At 39.2% G+C, this 17749-nt stretch overlaps 1 protein-coding gene and 1 non-coding gene across 5 annotated transcripts; both read left to right on the top strand.

The window, feature by feature from the left end:
* The first annotated feature begins 8317 nt into the window (after window positions 1-8317).
* LOC145573497 (small nucleolar RNA R71) lies at window positions 8318-8423 on the top strand. Its single transcript, XR_014097504.1, has one exon. It is a non-coding gene; the product is annotated as a small nucleolar RNA R71 (small nucleolar RNA).
* Window positions 8424-11911: 3488 nt separating this feature from the next.
* Window positions 11912-17128, top strand: LOC145570447 (putative plastidic glucose transporter 3). Of its 4 annotated transcripts, none has more exons than XM_081629532.1 (7): window positions 11912-12210; window positions 12415-12672; window positions 13026-13134; window positions 15939-16005; window positions 16239-16371; window positions 16779-16878; window positions 16958-17128. In XM_081629532.1, the coding sequence occupies exons 5-7, from the start codon at window positions 16253-16255 to the stop codon at window positions 17069-17071; spliced, it is 333 nt and encodes a 110-aa protein (XP_081485658.1). In that variant the 5' UTR covers window positions 11912-12210; window positions 12415-12672; window positions 13026-13134; window positions 15939-16005; window positions 16239-16252; the 3' UTR covers window positions 17072-17128. The 4 variants fall into 4 exon arrangements, with proteins under 4 accessions (XP_081485658.1, XP_081485660.1, XP_081485659.1 ...); XM_081629534.1 differs by having other exon boundaries at window positions 12415-12605; XM_081629533.1 differs by lacking the exon at window positions 13026-13134.
* The last annotated feature ends 621 nt before the right edge of the window (window positions 17129-17749 follow it).

Consider the following 17749-nt stretch of genomic DNA (forward strand, 5'->3'; position numbering starts at 1 on the left):
CCGGTGGAAAACCGCGGTTCCGGTACAACTGTTGTTGGTAGTCCGGAAGAGGGTCATAGGGATGGGGCATCTCAAGGGGCTCGGATGTGTACATGGGGTAGTTGGGGTCCCCACGGTAATCACACCCCCCCGATGCCTTGTAATCATACCCCTCAGAGGTGGGGTAGTTCACTCGGGGGGTCCCTTGAGATGAAGGCCCGGACCAATAGGGCCATACCGGTTGACGGGGAGTGCCGTCAGAATGCGGTTCCTCGTGAGAAGGAACCGGCCCCTGTTGGGGCGGAAAATACGGATAGTTCACCGGTGGGTCAAAGTGTCCTTGGTTTACATGCCAATCATAGATGTTGGCATTGTAAACCGAGTACCCATCGGCGGCCTCCGTCAACCGGTTTACCTGCATTGACAGGTTTTGGAACGCTCGCTCAAGGTTAAAAGAAGAAGAGGAAGAGGCCATACCTCCCTCGCTAGAGGAGGGGATGCGCAAACCTTGGGATCCCTCCCCATACTGAAAACCTTGTAGTTGAAACCCTTGTTGTTGTTGTTGTTGATGAAACTGCTGTTGCTGAAATTGCTGTTGCTGTTGGAATTGCTGTTGTTGTTCTTCTTGTTGTTCTTCTTGTTGTTGTTGTTGTTGCTGCTGCTAATGCCGCTCGCGGACGATCATATTTCGCTCACCTCCAAGAGCGTTAGGAAGGACACCATTGTCCTTAGGAACCTTCCACACATTCCTTGCGTTCCTCTCCAAGGAAGTGCGGCTCGGGAATGGAAGTATGCAATGGTGCTCCCTCTCAACGCACCAATCATGGAAGTTGTTCACATCGTCGGTCAGTTGGATGAAGACCGACTTCCGCATGTAGGAGATGTCCACGAATATGTCTCTGTCTCTTCCTACCCTTGTGCAAAAAGGGAAAAGAACCTCACCCCCTAGCTTCGAGGCGATCCTTGAAATCATCCCTCCTAAGGCAATCTCTCCCGTCTTGTTCCCATTCTTGATTGCCTCGCAACATAGCACAAACCAATACCCCATGTTGAGCCGCCCACTCAACTCCTCCTTTGTGGCGACCCAAAGAGTGAAAAGCTCTTCGTGAGAGAGCTTACTCAAATCTTGCTTGCTAAACACCGCAAACCCCAAGATGCGGTGAAGGATGCGGAGTACTGGATGGATAATTTGGCTTGCCACCGAGTACCGAGTACTAAACTCATCCGAATCGGTAATTGTCCGCCACCAACGGAAAGCATCGTACTCGGGGAAGAGCTCGGTGGATGGGGCAAGAAGGTCGGCGTCGGGGTTAAAGTCTAGGAGTTCATTTAGACGCCGAAGAGAGACGACATGGCGGGCATTGAAAAGTTGGAAGGAGATTTGGAACTCGTTGTTTCCAACGGGTTCCTTCTCAAAGGAAGCGAGGAACTCGTAGGTGGGTTCCTTGAAGGTTGGGTATTGGTGGTTGATGAACTCACTCATCCCAAGGTTGTCAAGAAGGGACCGAAGGTCCTCATCTATCCCCAAGTCACGCATTGAGCGTTGGTAGTAGTGTCGGGTGGGGTTAAGCTTGCGTTTGAGGAGTGTTTGATGGAAGGGTGCATGGTCTCGGTTCACAAATTTTAAAGTGGGAAGAGAGGATTGTGTTTGGTTTTGATTTTGAGAGGAGGGTTGGGGTTCATCAACTGACATTCTAGGCTCCTTTCTACTCCTTCTCCTACCACTCATCTTCACCAACTTTACTTGACAACCCAAAAATACCGAGAACACCAAGGAGAGATCCACAATCAAGAATACCAAATCTTTCCCACAACAACAACAACAATTGAAGCCTTTGATTTTGTTATCTGAAAAGGGGTTAGGAGCAACAACTTTCCAGGATACAAATAACACAAGAGGAAAACAACTATCACCAACAATATTCAATGCCAAAATTTGCAATACTCAATCACTAAAGAGGCAATCACTAAGCAAATTTCAATATCAAGCATCAAAAACTCTCAACAACATACATTTTCAATTCCACATGCATTAACAATTTTCAATGCTCAATATCAAGCTAGTGATCACTCACACAATTCTCAATATCCAAGTCAAGTAATTGCTAGGCAAATTGCATAAAAACAACAATTTCATCAACAATACTCACAAATCACCAAGAAATTCATGACAAATTCCACAATTGTAAGCAAAACTACCCCAAAATCACACAAAATCCATACAAGCTCAATTTTTGCTTAACAATCCTAAAACATGATCTTATCTAATGAATCAAAACCACAAAGTACTCAAGGATTAGGATTATACCACAATTGAAGAGCTTGAAGACCTTCAAGAGCCCTCACGCACCACCACCTTGACCACCGAAGAGCAACCACGAATTTGGTGAAAAATGGGTGATTTTGAGAGGGGAAAGTGATGAATTTGTGAGGAAATTGAGGGAATGTAAGGGATTTGTTGAGATTTCGAGGAAATAAGTGAGATTAGAGGGGATTTGGGAAATTAGGGCTTGAGTTCTTGAGGAGAGAGTGTGAGAATTCGTGAGAGATGGTGAGAAAGTGATGAAATAAACGGGGAAAAGGAGGACTTAAGCCCCGATAAACCCAGATCTGCGCGCCCGCGCAAGTATACTGCGCGCCCGCGCAATTGTACTGCGCGCCCGCGCAGATGGCGCACACATGCCGCGCAAAACCTTCTGCCAAAATCTATATTTTTGTCTTCGATCTGCGCGGGTTCTCCCAGGCCTGCGCGCCCGCACAGCCTTTATCTGCGCGCCCGCGCAGATGGCGCACACATGTCGCGCAAAAGTTTCTGCCAGGTTCTATTTTCTGAGCTTCTCTGTGCGCGGGTTCTCCTAGGCCTGCGCGCCCGCGCACAGGGTCTTCATCAAATCCTCTCTTGCATTGCTCCTCACTCACTTCCAAGTCTCCAAACCTCAACTTAGCTCCAAATATAACACCAAACGGCCTGCAAAAATAGTCCTTAATCACACATCTAAACTCCATACAATCATGCTAGATGCACCATTTATTAAAGACTCAAATATAATCAAAACTCACAAATCCCAATAATCCAAAGTTGTAAATTGAAAAATGAAAGTAACATGAAGAGAAGAAAGTAGAAGAGGGTCAGAAACTCGGGTTGCCTCCCGGAAGCGCTTTTGGTTAGCGTCGTTAGCTCGACGTTCTTCGAGATGATTAAGGAGGGCGGAATTGATGATGCACATCAATTAGAGTAACCGAAATTGGTTCATCACTTGGGAATCCTTCAAAATAAGGCTTAAGGCGGTGGCCGTTGACTTTGAAAGGGGAGTGGCCATCTTGGAAAATTTCATAAGCACCATACGGAAACACCTCCGTAACAATGTATGGCCCACTCCATCTTGATCGGAGCTTGCCCGGGAAGAGCTTCAACCTTGAATTAAAGAGGAACACCTTTTGCCCTTTGACAAAATCTTTCTTGATGATTTGAGCGTCATGCCACGCTTTTGATCTTGCCTTATACATACTCGCATTCTCATAGGCACTAAACCTCAATTCCTCTAGCTCATGCAACTCTAAAAGCCTTTGCTCCCCCGCACTATGGAGATCCAAGTTGATTTGCTTGATCGCCCAATGAGCACGATGCTCCATCTCCACGGGCAAATGACAATTCTTCCCATAAACAAGCTTGTAAGGGGTGGTCCCAATTGGCGTCTTGAAAGCGGTCCTATAAGCCCATAGAGAATCAATGAGCTTAGAGGACCAATCCTTCCTCGTTCTGGCAACTGTCTTCTCCAAGATCACTTTGAGCTCTCTATTTGTGACCTCCGCTTGACCACTTGTTTGGGGGTGATAAGCAAGCCCCCGCTTGTGAGATACCCCATATTTCTCAAGTAGTCGCACGAAGGTGTGGTGTTTGAAATGTGACCCCCCATCACTAATAATCGCCCTCGGAACACCGAATCTTGGGAAGATCACTTTCTTCAAGAGGTTAACCACCACTTTTGAGTCATTTGTTGGAGAAGCTACGGCCTCCGCCCATTTGGACACGTAGTCAACGGCAACCAAAATATATTTGTTCCCATTTGAGGAGATAAAAGGGCCCATGAAATCTATCGCCCACACATCGAAAAATTCAAGCTCAAGGATGGGGTTTTGTGGCATTTCATCCCTTCTCGAAATATTCCCCACCCTTTGACATCTATCGCAGGTCTTGACAAATATCTAAGAGTCCTTGAATAAGGAAGGCCAAAAGAGCATTGATTGGAGAACTTTTGAGGCGGTTTTCTGAGCACTCATATGCCCACCACAAGGAGAAGAGTGGCACATATGGATAACACTTTGAAACTCATCGTCGGGGACGCATCTCCTCAACAACCCATCAACCCCTCTCTTCAACAAAATCGGTTCATCCCAAATATATCTCTTTGCCTCGTGCTTGAGCTTTCGACGTTGTTGTGAAGTGAAATCCGGAGGTATGGCACCACAAGCCAAGTAATTCACAATATCCGCATACCATGGAGCCGACTTCACCTCAAGAACATATAGCACATCATCCCTTAGAGCATCCTCTATTGGCAAACCATCATCCTTGAACCTTGCACCGCCCAACCTTGAAAGGTGATCCGCCACCACATTCTCGGCTCCCTTTTTGTCTCTCATTTCATAATCAAAGTCTTGGAGAACTAAAACCCATCTCAACAACCTTGGTTTAGCTTCCTTCTTCCCTATCAAATATTTGAGAGCCGAATGGTCGGTGTACACAATTGTCCTAGAACCAATGAGGTAGGTTCTAAACTTCTCAAATGAGTGAATAACCGCTAAGAATTCCTTCTTGGAAGTTGTGTAATTTCGTTGAGCATCATTGAGAGTTTTGGACAAATAATGTATGACATGAAGCTTCCCATCCTTCCGTTGCCCAAGAACCGAACCAATAGCCTCGTCGCTTGCATCGCACATGAGCTCAAATGGAAGAGACCAATCCGGACCTTGGACAATAGGGGCAGTGCAAAGGGCCTCTTTCAACCTACAAAAAGATTCTTAACAAGCATCATCAAATATAAACTCTTTATCTTGTTGCAATAGGGATGTGAGAGGCTTTGCAATCAAAGAAAAGTCTTTTATAAAACGCCGATAGAACCCGGCATGGCCAAGAAAAGACCTCACTTCCCTCACGTTGGTGGGGGGAGGAAGTTTCTCAATGACCTCTACCTTGGCTCTATCAACCTCAATGCCGGCATGGGAAATTTTGTGCCCAAGAACAATCCCACTTTCTACCATAAAATGGCACTTTTCCCAATTTAACACGAGGTTAGCCCTCTCACATCTTTCTAAGCAACGAGATAAATTAGATAGACAATCTTCATAGGTGGCTCCTCCAACGGAGAAGTCATCCATAAAGACCTCTATCTCATCCTCAATCATATCACTGAAAATAGACATCATACAACGTTGGAATGTTGCGGGAGCATTACAAAGCCCAAAAGGCATCCTACGATACGCATAAGTACCGTAGGGACAAGTGAAAGTCGTCTTCTCTTGATCCTTGGGGTCAATCGGGATTTGGAAAAATCCCGAATAACCATCAAGAAAAAAATAGAAGGAATGCTTTGTAAGCCTCTCTAACATTTGATCAATGAACAGTAATGGAAAATGATCTTTGCATGTACTTGTGTTGAGTTGGCGATAGTCAATGCACATGCGCCAACCGGTTACAAGCCTAGTGGGGACTAGTTGATCATGATCATTTTTCACTACCGTCATTCCCCCTTTCTTAGGCACAACTTGCACGGGAGATACCCAATCACTATGAGCAATTGGGTATATAATTCCCGCATCAAGAAGCTTAGCCACTTCCTTCCGCACAACCTCTTGCATGGAAGGGTTAAGCTTCCTTTGCCTTTGCCTAACGGGTTTGGCATCTCCCTCTAGATCAATTTTGTGCATGCATAAAGAAGGACTTATACCTTTGATGTCATCAATGGTATAGCCTAAAGCTTTCTTGTGTTTTTTCAAAACATTGATCAAGAGGGAGGTTTGCTCCTCCGTTAGGTTGGAATTAACAATTACGGGGAAAGACTCATTAGAACCAAGAAATTCATACCTCAAGCCCAAAGGTAGAGGTTTCAAGTCTATCTTTGGTGCTCCCTTACCATTGGTGTTCTCCTCTCTTTCCTCAACTTGAAAGAGGTCATGGGTGTGAAAAGCCTCCTCCTCCATGCTCTCATCCATGCACTTGCTCTTGCTTTCCTCTAGCAAATCCTCATAGAATTGAATGTCGTCCTTATGAGCACCTAGCTTAGAATCATTCAACAATACACTTTCTAGGGGATCATTAGAAGCATGCAAATGGGAACGAGAAAATTCACTGAGCATGGTATCTAGAACATCTACTCTAAAGCATTCACCACTTGAGGAAGGTTGTTGCATGACATTATTCAAATCAAACTCAATTGAATCATTGTCAATTTTCAAAGATATTTTGCCCTCCTTTACATCAATGATGGCCCTAGAGGTGGCTAAAAACGGCCTACCCAAGATAATAGGAATCCTTTCATCCTCATCCATCTCTAGCACATAAAAATCCACGGGGAATGGGAACTTTCCTACCCTAAGGGGAATGTCCTCAACCTTACCCATGGGAAATTTAATGGACCGATCCGCTAGTTGGAGAGTAATGTTAGTGGGGGAAAGGGTTCCTACACTAAGCTTTTGGTAAATGGAGTAGGGCATGAGGCTCACACTTGCTCCTAAATCACACAAAGCTTTGTCAAACTCAATGCCATTAATAGAACAAGGGATGGAAAAACTACCCGAATCCTTCAACTTGGCGGGAAGTTTGTTGGAAAGGATTGCACTACAATTGGCGGTCAAGCTCACCGTTTCACACTCCCTTCTCCCACTCAATAGATCTTTCAAAAACTTAGAGTAATGGGGCATTTGTTTCATAGCATCTACAAAAGGAAGGGAAACATGCAAATTCTTAATCACATCCAAAAACTTCCCAAATTGAGCATCAAGCTTAGCTCTCACAAATCTTTGGGGAAAAGGTAACCTCTCCTCTCTAGGTTGGAGATTTAGGGGCAAGGGAGTGGTCTCTTTTTCCTTTTGCACCTCAACATCCTTCTCCCTCTCAACATTAGAAGGCTCCTTGGCTCTCTCATTCCCCCTCTCTAACTCTACTTCATTTCGAGGTTCCTCCTCAACTAAGGGGTCACTCCCTACTACCTTTCCACTCCTTGTTGTCACGGCATACAAAGGTTTTGGGTTGACTCCTTGACTAGGGATAGAGGAAGAAGAAGAAGAAGAGGAATTGGAGGCAAGTTGGGCAATTTGGGTTTCAAGCATTTTCATATGAGCATTGGCTCGCTTTTTATCCTCCTCATTTCTCTTCTTTTCCTCCTCATGCATTTTCATGATGGCATCTAGCTTAGCCATCACGGGATCATTAGGAGGGGCCTCAATTTGAAGAGATTGTTGAGGTGGAGGAAGTTGGGCTTGATGGAAACCTGGAGGCCTATTGGTTTGGGCATAGTTAGAAACATTTTGGCCCCTATTGCCTCCGGTTCCTTGGTTGGGAACATTGCTTTGTCGATTGTTTCCCATGGTACCTTGATCACCAAAATTTTGATTTTGATGGTCATGGTATCGGGAGTTGGGTTGTTGGTTTTGATAGCCATACCCCCTTTGGTTAGAGTAGCCTCTTCCATTGAAGTTGGAAGGGCCTCCCCCACCATGGTATTGGTTACCATAACCACCACCACTTTGGTTCCAACCACGGTTTCCACCTTGATTCCAATTCCCCATTTGATTGGAGTTTGGCCTCAAGTTCCCTACATTTTCCATTCTAGGAGCAAAATTCATAGCATTGACATCTTCTACATTATCATAATGTTCATAGGGAGGGGGTTGAACTTCACAAGCATACACACAATGGGAGGTATCATGATCATAGGTTTCACAATTTGAGCAAAACATGCATCCTTGAGGCATTTTATTATAAGAAGAGGGGGAAGAAGTGGCCATACCATTGCTTCCCTTGGTTGAAGGGGAGGTATTACCATGAGGGTTGGACCTTTCTTTCATCATTTCGTCCATTTGCTTGGCCATCTTGGAGATTTGGGAAGAAAGGTTGTTGATTGCGTTGGCTTGCTCCAATGCATAGACACCTTTGCTAGAAGTGGCCTCCCTTTCTCCTTCGTACCAATCATCATAATGCTTTGCGGCCTCCTCTATGATGCATTCCACTTGATCCTCTCCTTTGTTCATGATTGGACCGCCGGCGGCGGCATCAAGGCTTGTTCTCCCTTGAGGTGAGAGACCTCCATAGAAAGTGTGGATGAGTTGATACTTGGGTATCCCATGATGTGGGCATTGACGTTGAAGCTCTTTGTACCGGTCCCATGCCGCACTTAGAGTCTCACCACTCTTTTGGCGAAAGCCTTGAATTAAAGATCGAGCCTCAATGGTCTTCCTATGGTTATAAAATCTCCTCAAGAAAGCCGTAGTCACTTGGTCCCAAGTTGTGAGAGAATTAGGGGGCACCTCCTTCTCTAGCCATTCTAGACCTCTCCCAATTAAAGAAAATGGAAACATCTTGAGGCGGATGTACTCTTGAGTCACTCTGTTGGCTTTGATCGTGTCACAATACTTCTCAAATTCTTTCAAATGCTCATAAGGGCTCTCAAATTTTCCACCCGAGAATTGTTTCCTCTCTATTAAAGCAATCAAATTGGGCTTGATTTCGAAATTGTTGGCTTGAGTGGTAGGGGTTAGGATCCCACTTTGGGCTCTAAAGGCTTCGGGAGCCCCAAGACGACTCAAAGGTGTATTCTCTCCCATTTTAGAACCTTCTTCACTTTCGGACTTAAAGATTGAAAAGGGGTTGATTTCCGGACTTGATGGCGAATTAGGGCTATCTAAGTCTTCACTTGAGGGTGAAGATGGTGGATTATCTTCCAATTCTCTTACTCCTTCTTTCGTTGGGGTGTGAGAATTTCTACTCCTCGCTCTCGCTTCTCTTCGAAGTAAGGACAAAGATCTTTCTAGCTCCGGATCAATGGGAATCAAAGACCTTGAGCGAGTTCGTCCTCTGTTCATACAACAAAGCTAAGGAGAACGTAAGCACTGACAAGTAACAAGTAGTAACAAATACTAACAAACAAGAAATGAGATAGTCTCAAATAAAGTAATGAAAAAGCAATGGAAGTCGTCTCCCCGGCAACGGCGCCAATTTAACAAAGGAATAAACGCGTCGTCAATTTGTCTATCCCTAGATCAAATATAATTTATACACCTAAACAAACCCAATACAAGTATAAGGCAAGCATAGGGGTCGAACCACAAGGAGACATGCATAAACACCACATTCACTACTTAATACTTAAGCTACCTCGGAACAAGAAGTGTGAATAACTAAGAGATTAAACTAGAGATTAAGAATGATTAAAAATCAATATAACTAAGCACCAAGGGAAGTAGGTAGATGTAGTTGCCAATTAATCATGCAATAACACGGAAGCAAAGCAATGGTAAACTAAGCATGCAAGAATATCGAATTAAAGCTCAATCTAACCGCCTTCCGGGGTTAATCAATTTCTCCTAACATAGCCTCCATGTTTCCACACTAGAACCATATATTAGAAGGTGCAATCAAAGAACTATCGATAACAATGAACCTTAACTAAGTCAACTTCCGTTTCTTGTTAGCAAAGATTCACCTTTAATCAACTAACAATGTGCACTTGCAAGAAGATTAAAGAATATCAAACATACAAAGACTTTAATCACCATTAACAAAACCCCAACATCATAAGCATGAAACAATCAACAACTACACCATCCCCACACCCTTGGCTAGGTGACTACTCACAAACCATATTGAAGACAATATCAATCATCAAATCAATAAGCATCAACATGATCAATAAGCAAAGAAGGAAAATCAAAATAAGCAAACAAAACTAAATACAAAAGTAAAGAAAGAGAGTAAGAGATTTCTCATTAATTGAAGATGAAGATTTACAAAGATTCAATCAAGCTCCTTCTTCAATATCCAAGTTCATCAATGGAAATCCACACTTTCTCTCTCTACTAATGAAGTTTCTCTCACTAGATTAGGGCTAAAATGTTTCTAAGTAATGATAGATGATACACTAAACTCCCTACGACCTATATAAATAGGTCCTTTAAAAGATACAAAAATACGAAATAAAAAGATTGCAACTCAGCGGTGCGCGCCCGTGCAGAAGTTGTGTGTGCGCCCTCACAGATCTTGCGCGCCCGCAGATCTGTGGGTACGGAGAATGAAACCCATGGATGCGCGCCTTCTCTCAGCAACACTGCGCGCCCGCGCTTGAGGAGTGTGCGCCCGCACACAAGGCGCACGCAACACTCTGTTTTGATTCTGCTTCTGATGCTGTTCTGTGCGGGTTCTCCCAGGGCTGCGCGCCCGCACACATCAAGGTCGCGCGCCCGCACACAAAGCGTGCACAAGGCGCACAAATCTTCTGTTTGTGTTCTGTTCTTGGAGCAATCCTGCGCGGGTTCTCACAGTGCTGCGCGCCCGCACACAGGGGAGTTTGGGGTGAATTGCTCTTCTTCCAATGCCTTGATTCCTACAAAACAAAACAAAGAAAACAAGGAGAAAGGCAAACAAAGAAAAGAGGAACAAAAAGGAGAGAAAAGGGGGCAAACAAGTTACAAATGGGTGGGAAAAACCCGTAATGAGAACACTAAATTGTGACATAAATGCCACTCATCAAATACTAATAATAACAACAATCATAATAGCAACAACAATAATCATAAACACCACCAACAACAATAACAATATTAATAATATAAATAACAAAACAATTAATACCCTAACATAATTACTAATTAATATAATAATAATAATAATAATAATAATAATAAGGTTTCAAAAAATAAAATTACTACTACTACTAATAATAATAATAATATTACTACTAATAACAACAACAATTACAAAACAATAATAACATTATTACTAATTACTCAAATTATCAAAAACTAAATCACAACAATAATTAAAAAAAAATAAAATTAATTAACTTAAACAATATTACAACTAATAATATTTATAAAACAATATTACAACTAATAATATTATTAACATTAATAACTAATACTAATAACAACAATCATAATAGCAACAACAATAATCATAAACACCACCAACAACAATAACAATATTAATGATATAAATAACAAAACAGTAATACCCTAACATAATTACTAATTAATTTAATAATAATAATAATAATAAGGTTTCAAAAAATAAAATTACTACTACTACTAATAATAATAATAATAATATTACTACTAATAACAACAACAATTACAAAACAATAATAACATTATTAAAAACTAAATCACAACAACAATAAAAAAAAAAAAAAAAAAAAAAAAAAAAAACTGAATAATGGGACATCCGCCCAAATTTTCCGGATGCGCTGACTGAATTGATCCGGAAATTTTAGGCGGATCCACCATGGAACATTCGGAAATTTTGGGCGGTATAGGCGGATCCACCATGGGACATCCGGAAAATTTGGGCAGATGTCCCATTATCAGAAAATAAAAAAAAAACAAAAAACTTACAGAATAATCCGACGCATTCTCCGACGTACGGATGTCCCAATCATCCATCATCCAAGACCCGTCGAAAAAAACTTGATGATTAATTTTTTTTAAAAAAAAACGATTTAAGGTGGTCGTGGGGACCAATTTGGTTTGAAGGACGTGGGGACCGATGTGGTGGGCTCGGGATTCACGGTGTACTACTTTGAGGGGACCGTTAGTATGTAAAATGTGCATGAAGGGAATAAAGTCCTTTTTAAATATTACAACTTGCATAAAGGACATCTTTGTCCATTCAAGTCAAAATAGGAGTGTTACTGTGTAATATGGGAACGATGAATAGCAATTCACTAAATAAATGAGTCTGCTTCTCCCTCGTGTTGGATTATGTACAATTTCAACAAAAAATCTCGGTTTCGATCTTGTTTTAGGATAATTTATGAAAAATTAGGGCTTTTCAATTTTGTTTTTGATCATTAGCGCATAATTAGGGTTTTTCAATTTTGTTTTTCGAAATTGTCAACATTTTGAATGCAGAGAAGTTGGATCTTTTAATTCAAAGTAGCAGTTGATTCACATCACAAGGAATCGAGCAGTCAAACTTCTTCTCTAATTGATTTTCGATCTAATTTGCCTTCTGTTAAGGTAATTAATTGAACAAAATCTTCGCTAAGTTGTTATTTTGATGAAAAAAAATAGTAGAATTTGATCGCCTTCTACGAGAATATGCAAGCTCAATTTATGTACAATTACGTATTTTTAGCTAGAAGTTGCATAGTTTTACCTCTTAATTTCACAGATTTTATAGAATTTGGAAGAAAAATCATTAATAAAGTTATATTTTCACAGAATTTGCGCGGAATTGTAGAGAGATCTCGTAGAAGAATTCAAACTCGGACGAGTTAACCGATTTGACTGAGGTGACTCGGATAATGACTTGGGAGGATAGTCGAACAACTTCAGTCGCGGAGATTCATACCCGAAAGAGCAGGACCAGTTCCATGGCCTCCACTTCCACTGTCTAAGCTCCACTGCTGAAGGTGAAGCACCACACCCACACATTTATTTCGTTGTGTGTAATCGCCTTTTGCTCTCTTTTCTAATAAGGTTGGTTATTGGCATAGTTCTTATCTCAGGCAGCTAAAATGCTTTCTTTTTAGAATAAAATCTTGTTCAGATCTTGGTACCTGAAAACGCATGAGCAACAAATTGACTGAGAGACTTGATATGTCAAATGACATTTTATGATGATTCTGAGATCTTGTTTTGTAAATTGTCTTTGGATTAATTAGTTTGTGTGGTTATACTACTTCACAAAGTATTAGTTGTGTGTTTGTTGTTTCTTAGTGTTTTTTTGCATTTGCTTATTAAAGCTCCTCCTATGATTAAAATTTCCAATGACCTTATATACTCTTTTCTATTGATCTGATATCTTTTTATGATAAATTGCTTACTATCAGGATTTAATCCGGGTTACTGGAACTTGGCACATTATTATTAGAGGGATGAATCTGTTATTTCATTTCACAGTCAAATAAAGGACTTGAAAGAAAAGAGCATAATAAACAGGTTGATTGCACTTTCTTTATTAATTTAACTTATTAATTTAGCTATGCTGAACTCTGTTAGATGCTATCTGGGTTTTGAATTTGATGGATCAACCACATTATACTAGAGTAAAGTTATAGATAATGAATTGATGTGGTTTTTTTCAACAAATTCAATAGGTTTTGACTGTTGATTCTGATAAATTTATTTCCAATTATGAGTTTGCTCAAATAATTTTTCCCCTTGATTGAATTTTTGCTTAATCGCTTTATTGACCATGTTGAAGTTTCAAGGGATAGATATATTCAACAATTGTAAGATGTGTCACTTACAACCAAATTTTTTATATCATTGACCAAGTAAATAATTTCTTTCCGCGAGATGTATTCCTTCAAAGACACAATGATTAAGCATAATCTTACTTTTGGCTTAAAAAGAGGCCAAGGAAAATAAAATAAGTTGTAGCAGTACTGTTTGCATGTCTTATTTCCTGTAATTCTTTTTTTTTTTTTTTCCATCTTTTCTTTTTGGTCAGGCCTATTTCTTGTGACAATTACGACTTTGCCTTTGATTTAGCTTCATACTCTAGGAACTCAGAGATATTGTATGTGAAATTGCTAGCTATTGATTTTGGTTGAATTTTTCTGTGAAAATGGAAAATTGAAGAGCTTGAATTTGATTCGCGTGGATGGAGGTCATTGATAACAACTAAGGGTAGATAATGATCATTTTCTATCTATTTGATTTATTTAGTTTTTTTTTTTTTTTTATTTATTTTTTTGAATGTTTTTAGGTGGTGATCATTCCACTAGCTTGCTGGCCCTGTTTTAATTAATTTCGCAACTTCTGCAAGAATTTTGATCTCTGCCATTTTGCCTCTAGCAATAGCCCTAAAAAGCGATAGTTCTCGTTAGAAAAAAAAAAAGCGATAGTATTAGACTCTTAATTGCAATTTGTCTAGCTGGAATTTAGAATTAGATAATGCTTGTAATGATCTTTGTATTGTATCTATTGGATTATCAGTATAAATTTGTATGCTCTGTGCTACTGATGATTGGTAATACACGAGAAAGATGATGAGTGGTTATGAATTGTCTGCTGGTCATTTCTAATATATACTGAATCAAGAGGTAAGCAAGTTGACTAAGAAGTGAGAAGCATGCCATTGTGATGACTCATCCTTGTTATTTGCAAATAATTTAGGTATGTTAGTTTTTGTTCCTTTTGCTATTAACATGCCTTTCCAGGTCAGCCTAACAGGTTCAGCTTATTCTTTTTATAGCTTTATAATTATTGATATATTAATTTCTGCTTTATATGTGCATTTTAATTTGAATGATTTAATTGATTTTTTTAGCTAATTATTGAATTTGGGGTGAATTTTACATCATTGAGTTTTGAGATGTGCAATTTATAGTAATGGTGGAATGACTTTGGTCCACTTATTTTTAGTTGATCTTTTTCACTTTGTTTGGATTGAATGAAATGGAGAGAAAGAAAGGAAGGGAAATGGAGGGATGGATAATTTTTTATCTGGATAACAAATAAGGAAGGAAAGGAATTGGAGGGGAGAAAAATGGAGGGATTGAATTATAAGAAATTGATACCTCTAACAATGGAGAGATTTAAAAGGAAAACTCATCTTCCTTCCCTCCTCTCCCCTTCCCTTGACACCCCTTTCCTTCACTCCCCTTCTTTTTCTTCCCCTTTCTCTATCAAAAAACACTTCGTGTACAAAAGGAAGAGCATTTGATTTGAAAATTGTGGAAATTAGTGGAAATTTTCTTTATACTGCTTTAGTTTTTGTTTGCATGATTTAATGGTAAAATATTAGTCAATTTTGCATGTAATTTTACTCGAACTGATGGTGTATTTCTTTTTTATAGTTATGTTTAAGAATGTTAAAGTCATGACTGTCTCAAGAATCAAGATACGTCTTTTCAGTGAGATGAAGCTGTTGTGATGAATAACTTGAGGCTCGATTAAGAATATTTGTGAGAATAACTTTTAATATGTCCTTTTTAAAAAGCTTCGCTATTTTATTTAACTGGCTTTGAGCGAGCCAAAAAGGATCCAGTAGTGGTTATCATTAAGTTCAAAGTCAGCCAAGAATGTAATTACTTTCTTTGTAAAAGATTTTTCAATTTGGTTGAACGTAAGCTTAGAATTTTCAAAATCTGGACTTTTATTTTGGGCTCAGGTATTTGGATCTAAATCCAATTTTCAATAAACCTTATATTAGTAATAATTGTTCTAGCTTTTTTTAATTTAGTTTATCCAAATCCAACTTTCAATATACTTTGCTCAAATTTAATAGCAAAGAGATCGATGTTGTCTATGTCTATACGTTGTCACCATTTGATTTGTTCAATACACAAATTTTTCTGATTTTTTTTTTCTCTAAAATTTTCATATTTAATTTTGATTCCAGTTTGAAATTCAAGATGTTTTGTTTTCGGTTAGGATTTGGATTGAGCCCGAACTTCAACTGGGCAATCCATATTCTTATTCTAGGAATCATAAGAGTTAAGTGCACTGTGTTAATTATTGTGATTTGTAAACTCTTATATACACTTCGTATATACCTTGTACAAATGTTGAGGTGTTGAATATTTGAACATAGCCGATCGAATATATAATTTATCAAAGTCTAGCTTCTTTAAAAGGATGGAAACATGAAAGAGTATGATGAAGGGGTTAATTGGTAGCTTAGATTTATGAATTGACGACTGACTGTAATTTAGTTCGGTCAATAATGAGATATAATGTGCTTCTTTGCTGCAACTTATATCTTTATTTGTTTGTTTGTTTGTTGTCATATGCAGAGTAGTGAATGATACACCAGAAAGTATTCCATTGATTTTGGCTTTAGTGGTAATACCTTGGCTGAAGGTAATCATATATTCTTGGCACGAGCTTTTTATTTATAATAATAATAATTATTATTATTTTTATTTTTATTTCTATAACTATCTTTTTTATACAGTTTGGTTGATCTTGTATCGCTTAGTTGAGGATCAATTTTTTTTTTATTGCTGAAATTAGAGTCATGGAAGCATACATTATATAAACTTTCTGAAAGATGTGTGTAAATTTTACTGACATTTTATAATTATTTCTTGAAGGTTTGGTTATAAGTATGTCATTGGGTGGTGCATTTCTCGGATCTTTATTCAGTGGATCAATTGCTGATTATTTTGGCCGAAGGAGGTCCTTCCAACTGTGTGCGTTGCCTCTGATGGTTGGGGCCTCAATGAGGTCCGTGCGATTGATGAGATGTTATACTCTAGATTTTCTTGTCTTTGACTAATTTAGTGTTGATGCTTATCACTGTGCATGAATAAGGCTTCATTATTATAGTGTCACCTGATGGGTTGCTAATTTGGATGCATCTATTATCAATTTATGAGCGTTACCGGTCTCTTTTTCTCGCTCTTATGGGATGGTTTTGGGAGAAAACATTAGATTAGATATGCATGTTACCAAATCAAGTAGCTTTTTTTAGGTGATTAGCCCCATTTTTTTTATACTAATATGTGAAATTTGTATGGTTGGCCATGACTTACAATTGCTAAATTCCTCTTTCAAGAGATTTTTTTTACTAATACAATTGTTAAGCTGTATTATTGTTTGACATCTTCTCAACCTTGTCCTCAATTGTGTAGTGCAATGACAAGTAGCTTGCCCGGCATGCTTACTGGAAGGTTTCTTGTTGGAATTGGCATGGGACTTGGCCAAGCTGTTGTAGCTCTATATGTGGTTGAGGTGCATTAGATGTTTCACTTTAGCAATTCTATGGGAGCATTATTTTCCAACAGTTTGAATCATGTTATGTAAATTGCAGGCTTCACCAACATATGTTAGGGTTACGTTTGGAAGTTTCACCCAAATTGCCTCATGCCTAGGACTTATGGGGTCCTTCAATAATAGCAATGTAGTTACAGATGTATGGAATTAAGAAAGATTTAAAAAGCGCAACTTTATGTTGTCAATTTGATAGACTTTTTTCACCTAATCAGTTGGCAGGTGAGCTTGGTGAAAATTCTTCCGGAATTTCCACATTACTGAAGTGAGTATTAAGAGAAAAGCTGAAGTAAGATTTATCGTAAGAGTTGGAATTTGAAACATTGAGCTGTGCTTGCTTGTCATACAATCTAGAGCTGTTTGATTGGTATAGGTAATGGATGTTTGATTAAGTAGTTCAGAAATGTAACAAGGTTATTGATCTTTATTACAACAGAATAATGATGTCATATTTTATATCTTGCAAATATTGAATATATAAATTTAAAGCCGTGATGCTTATACACTTGCTTATATACAAGATAATTGTTCACTAATAATTCTTTTCTTCCTTTTTTTTTTTTTTTTTTTTGGGTGTGTCAGTGTGTGTCCCATTCCCAGTACTTGGGTCAAACATTTGATACTTTGGCCCATTAATTGTCATTGAGCTAAAGAACTACTCCGTATAATATAGTCTTGTTGTACTTGCTTTATTATGTATTTATTACTCCCTCCGTCCCCTATTGATAGTCCCTTATGGACATTTTTCACGCGAATTAATAAACACAAATAAGAATAGTAAAAGTATATTGAAAAAGTAAATTGACATAGGGTATGCAAAAAAGTAGAAAGA

Source organism: Chenopodium album, chromosome 12, assembly GCF_948465745.1.
Source record: "Chenopodium album chromosome 12, dcCheAlbu1.1, whole genome shotgun sequence".
Classification (NCBI taxonomy): Eukaryota; Viridiplantae; Streptophyta; class Magnoliopsida; order Caryophyllales; family Amaranthaceae; genus Chenopodium; species Chenopodium album.

Bases quoted from the DNA above. Each gene is read 5' to 3' on its own strand.
- LOC145570447 (XM_081629532.1), top strand. From the start codon at position 16,253: ATGTCATTGGGTGGTGCATTTCTCGGATCTTTATTCAGTGGATCAATT. The intron at 16,372-16,778 runs GTCCGTGCGATT...TCAATTGTGTAG, and splicing joins ATGGTTGGGGCCTCAATGAG to TGCAATGACAAGTAGCTTGC. The intron at 16,879-16,957 runs GTGCATTAGATG...TGTAAATTGCAG, and splicing joins TAGCTCTATATGTGGTTGAG to GCTTCACCAACATATGTTAG.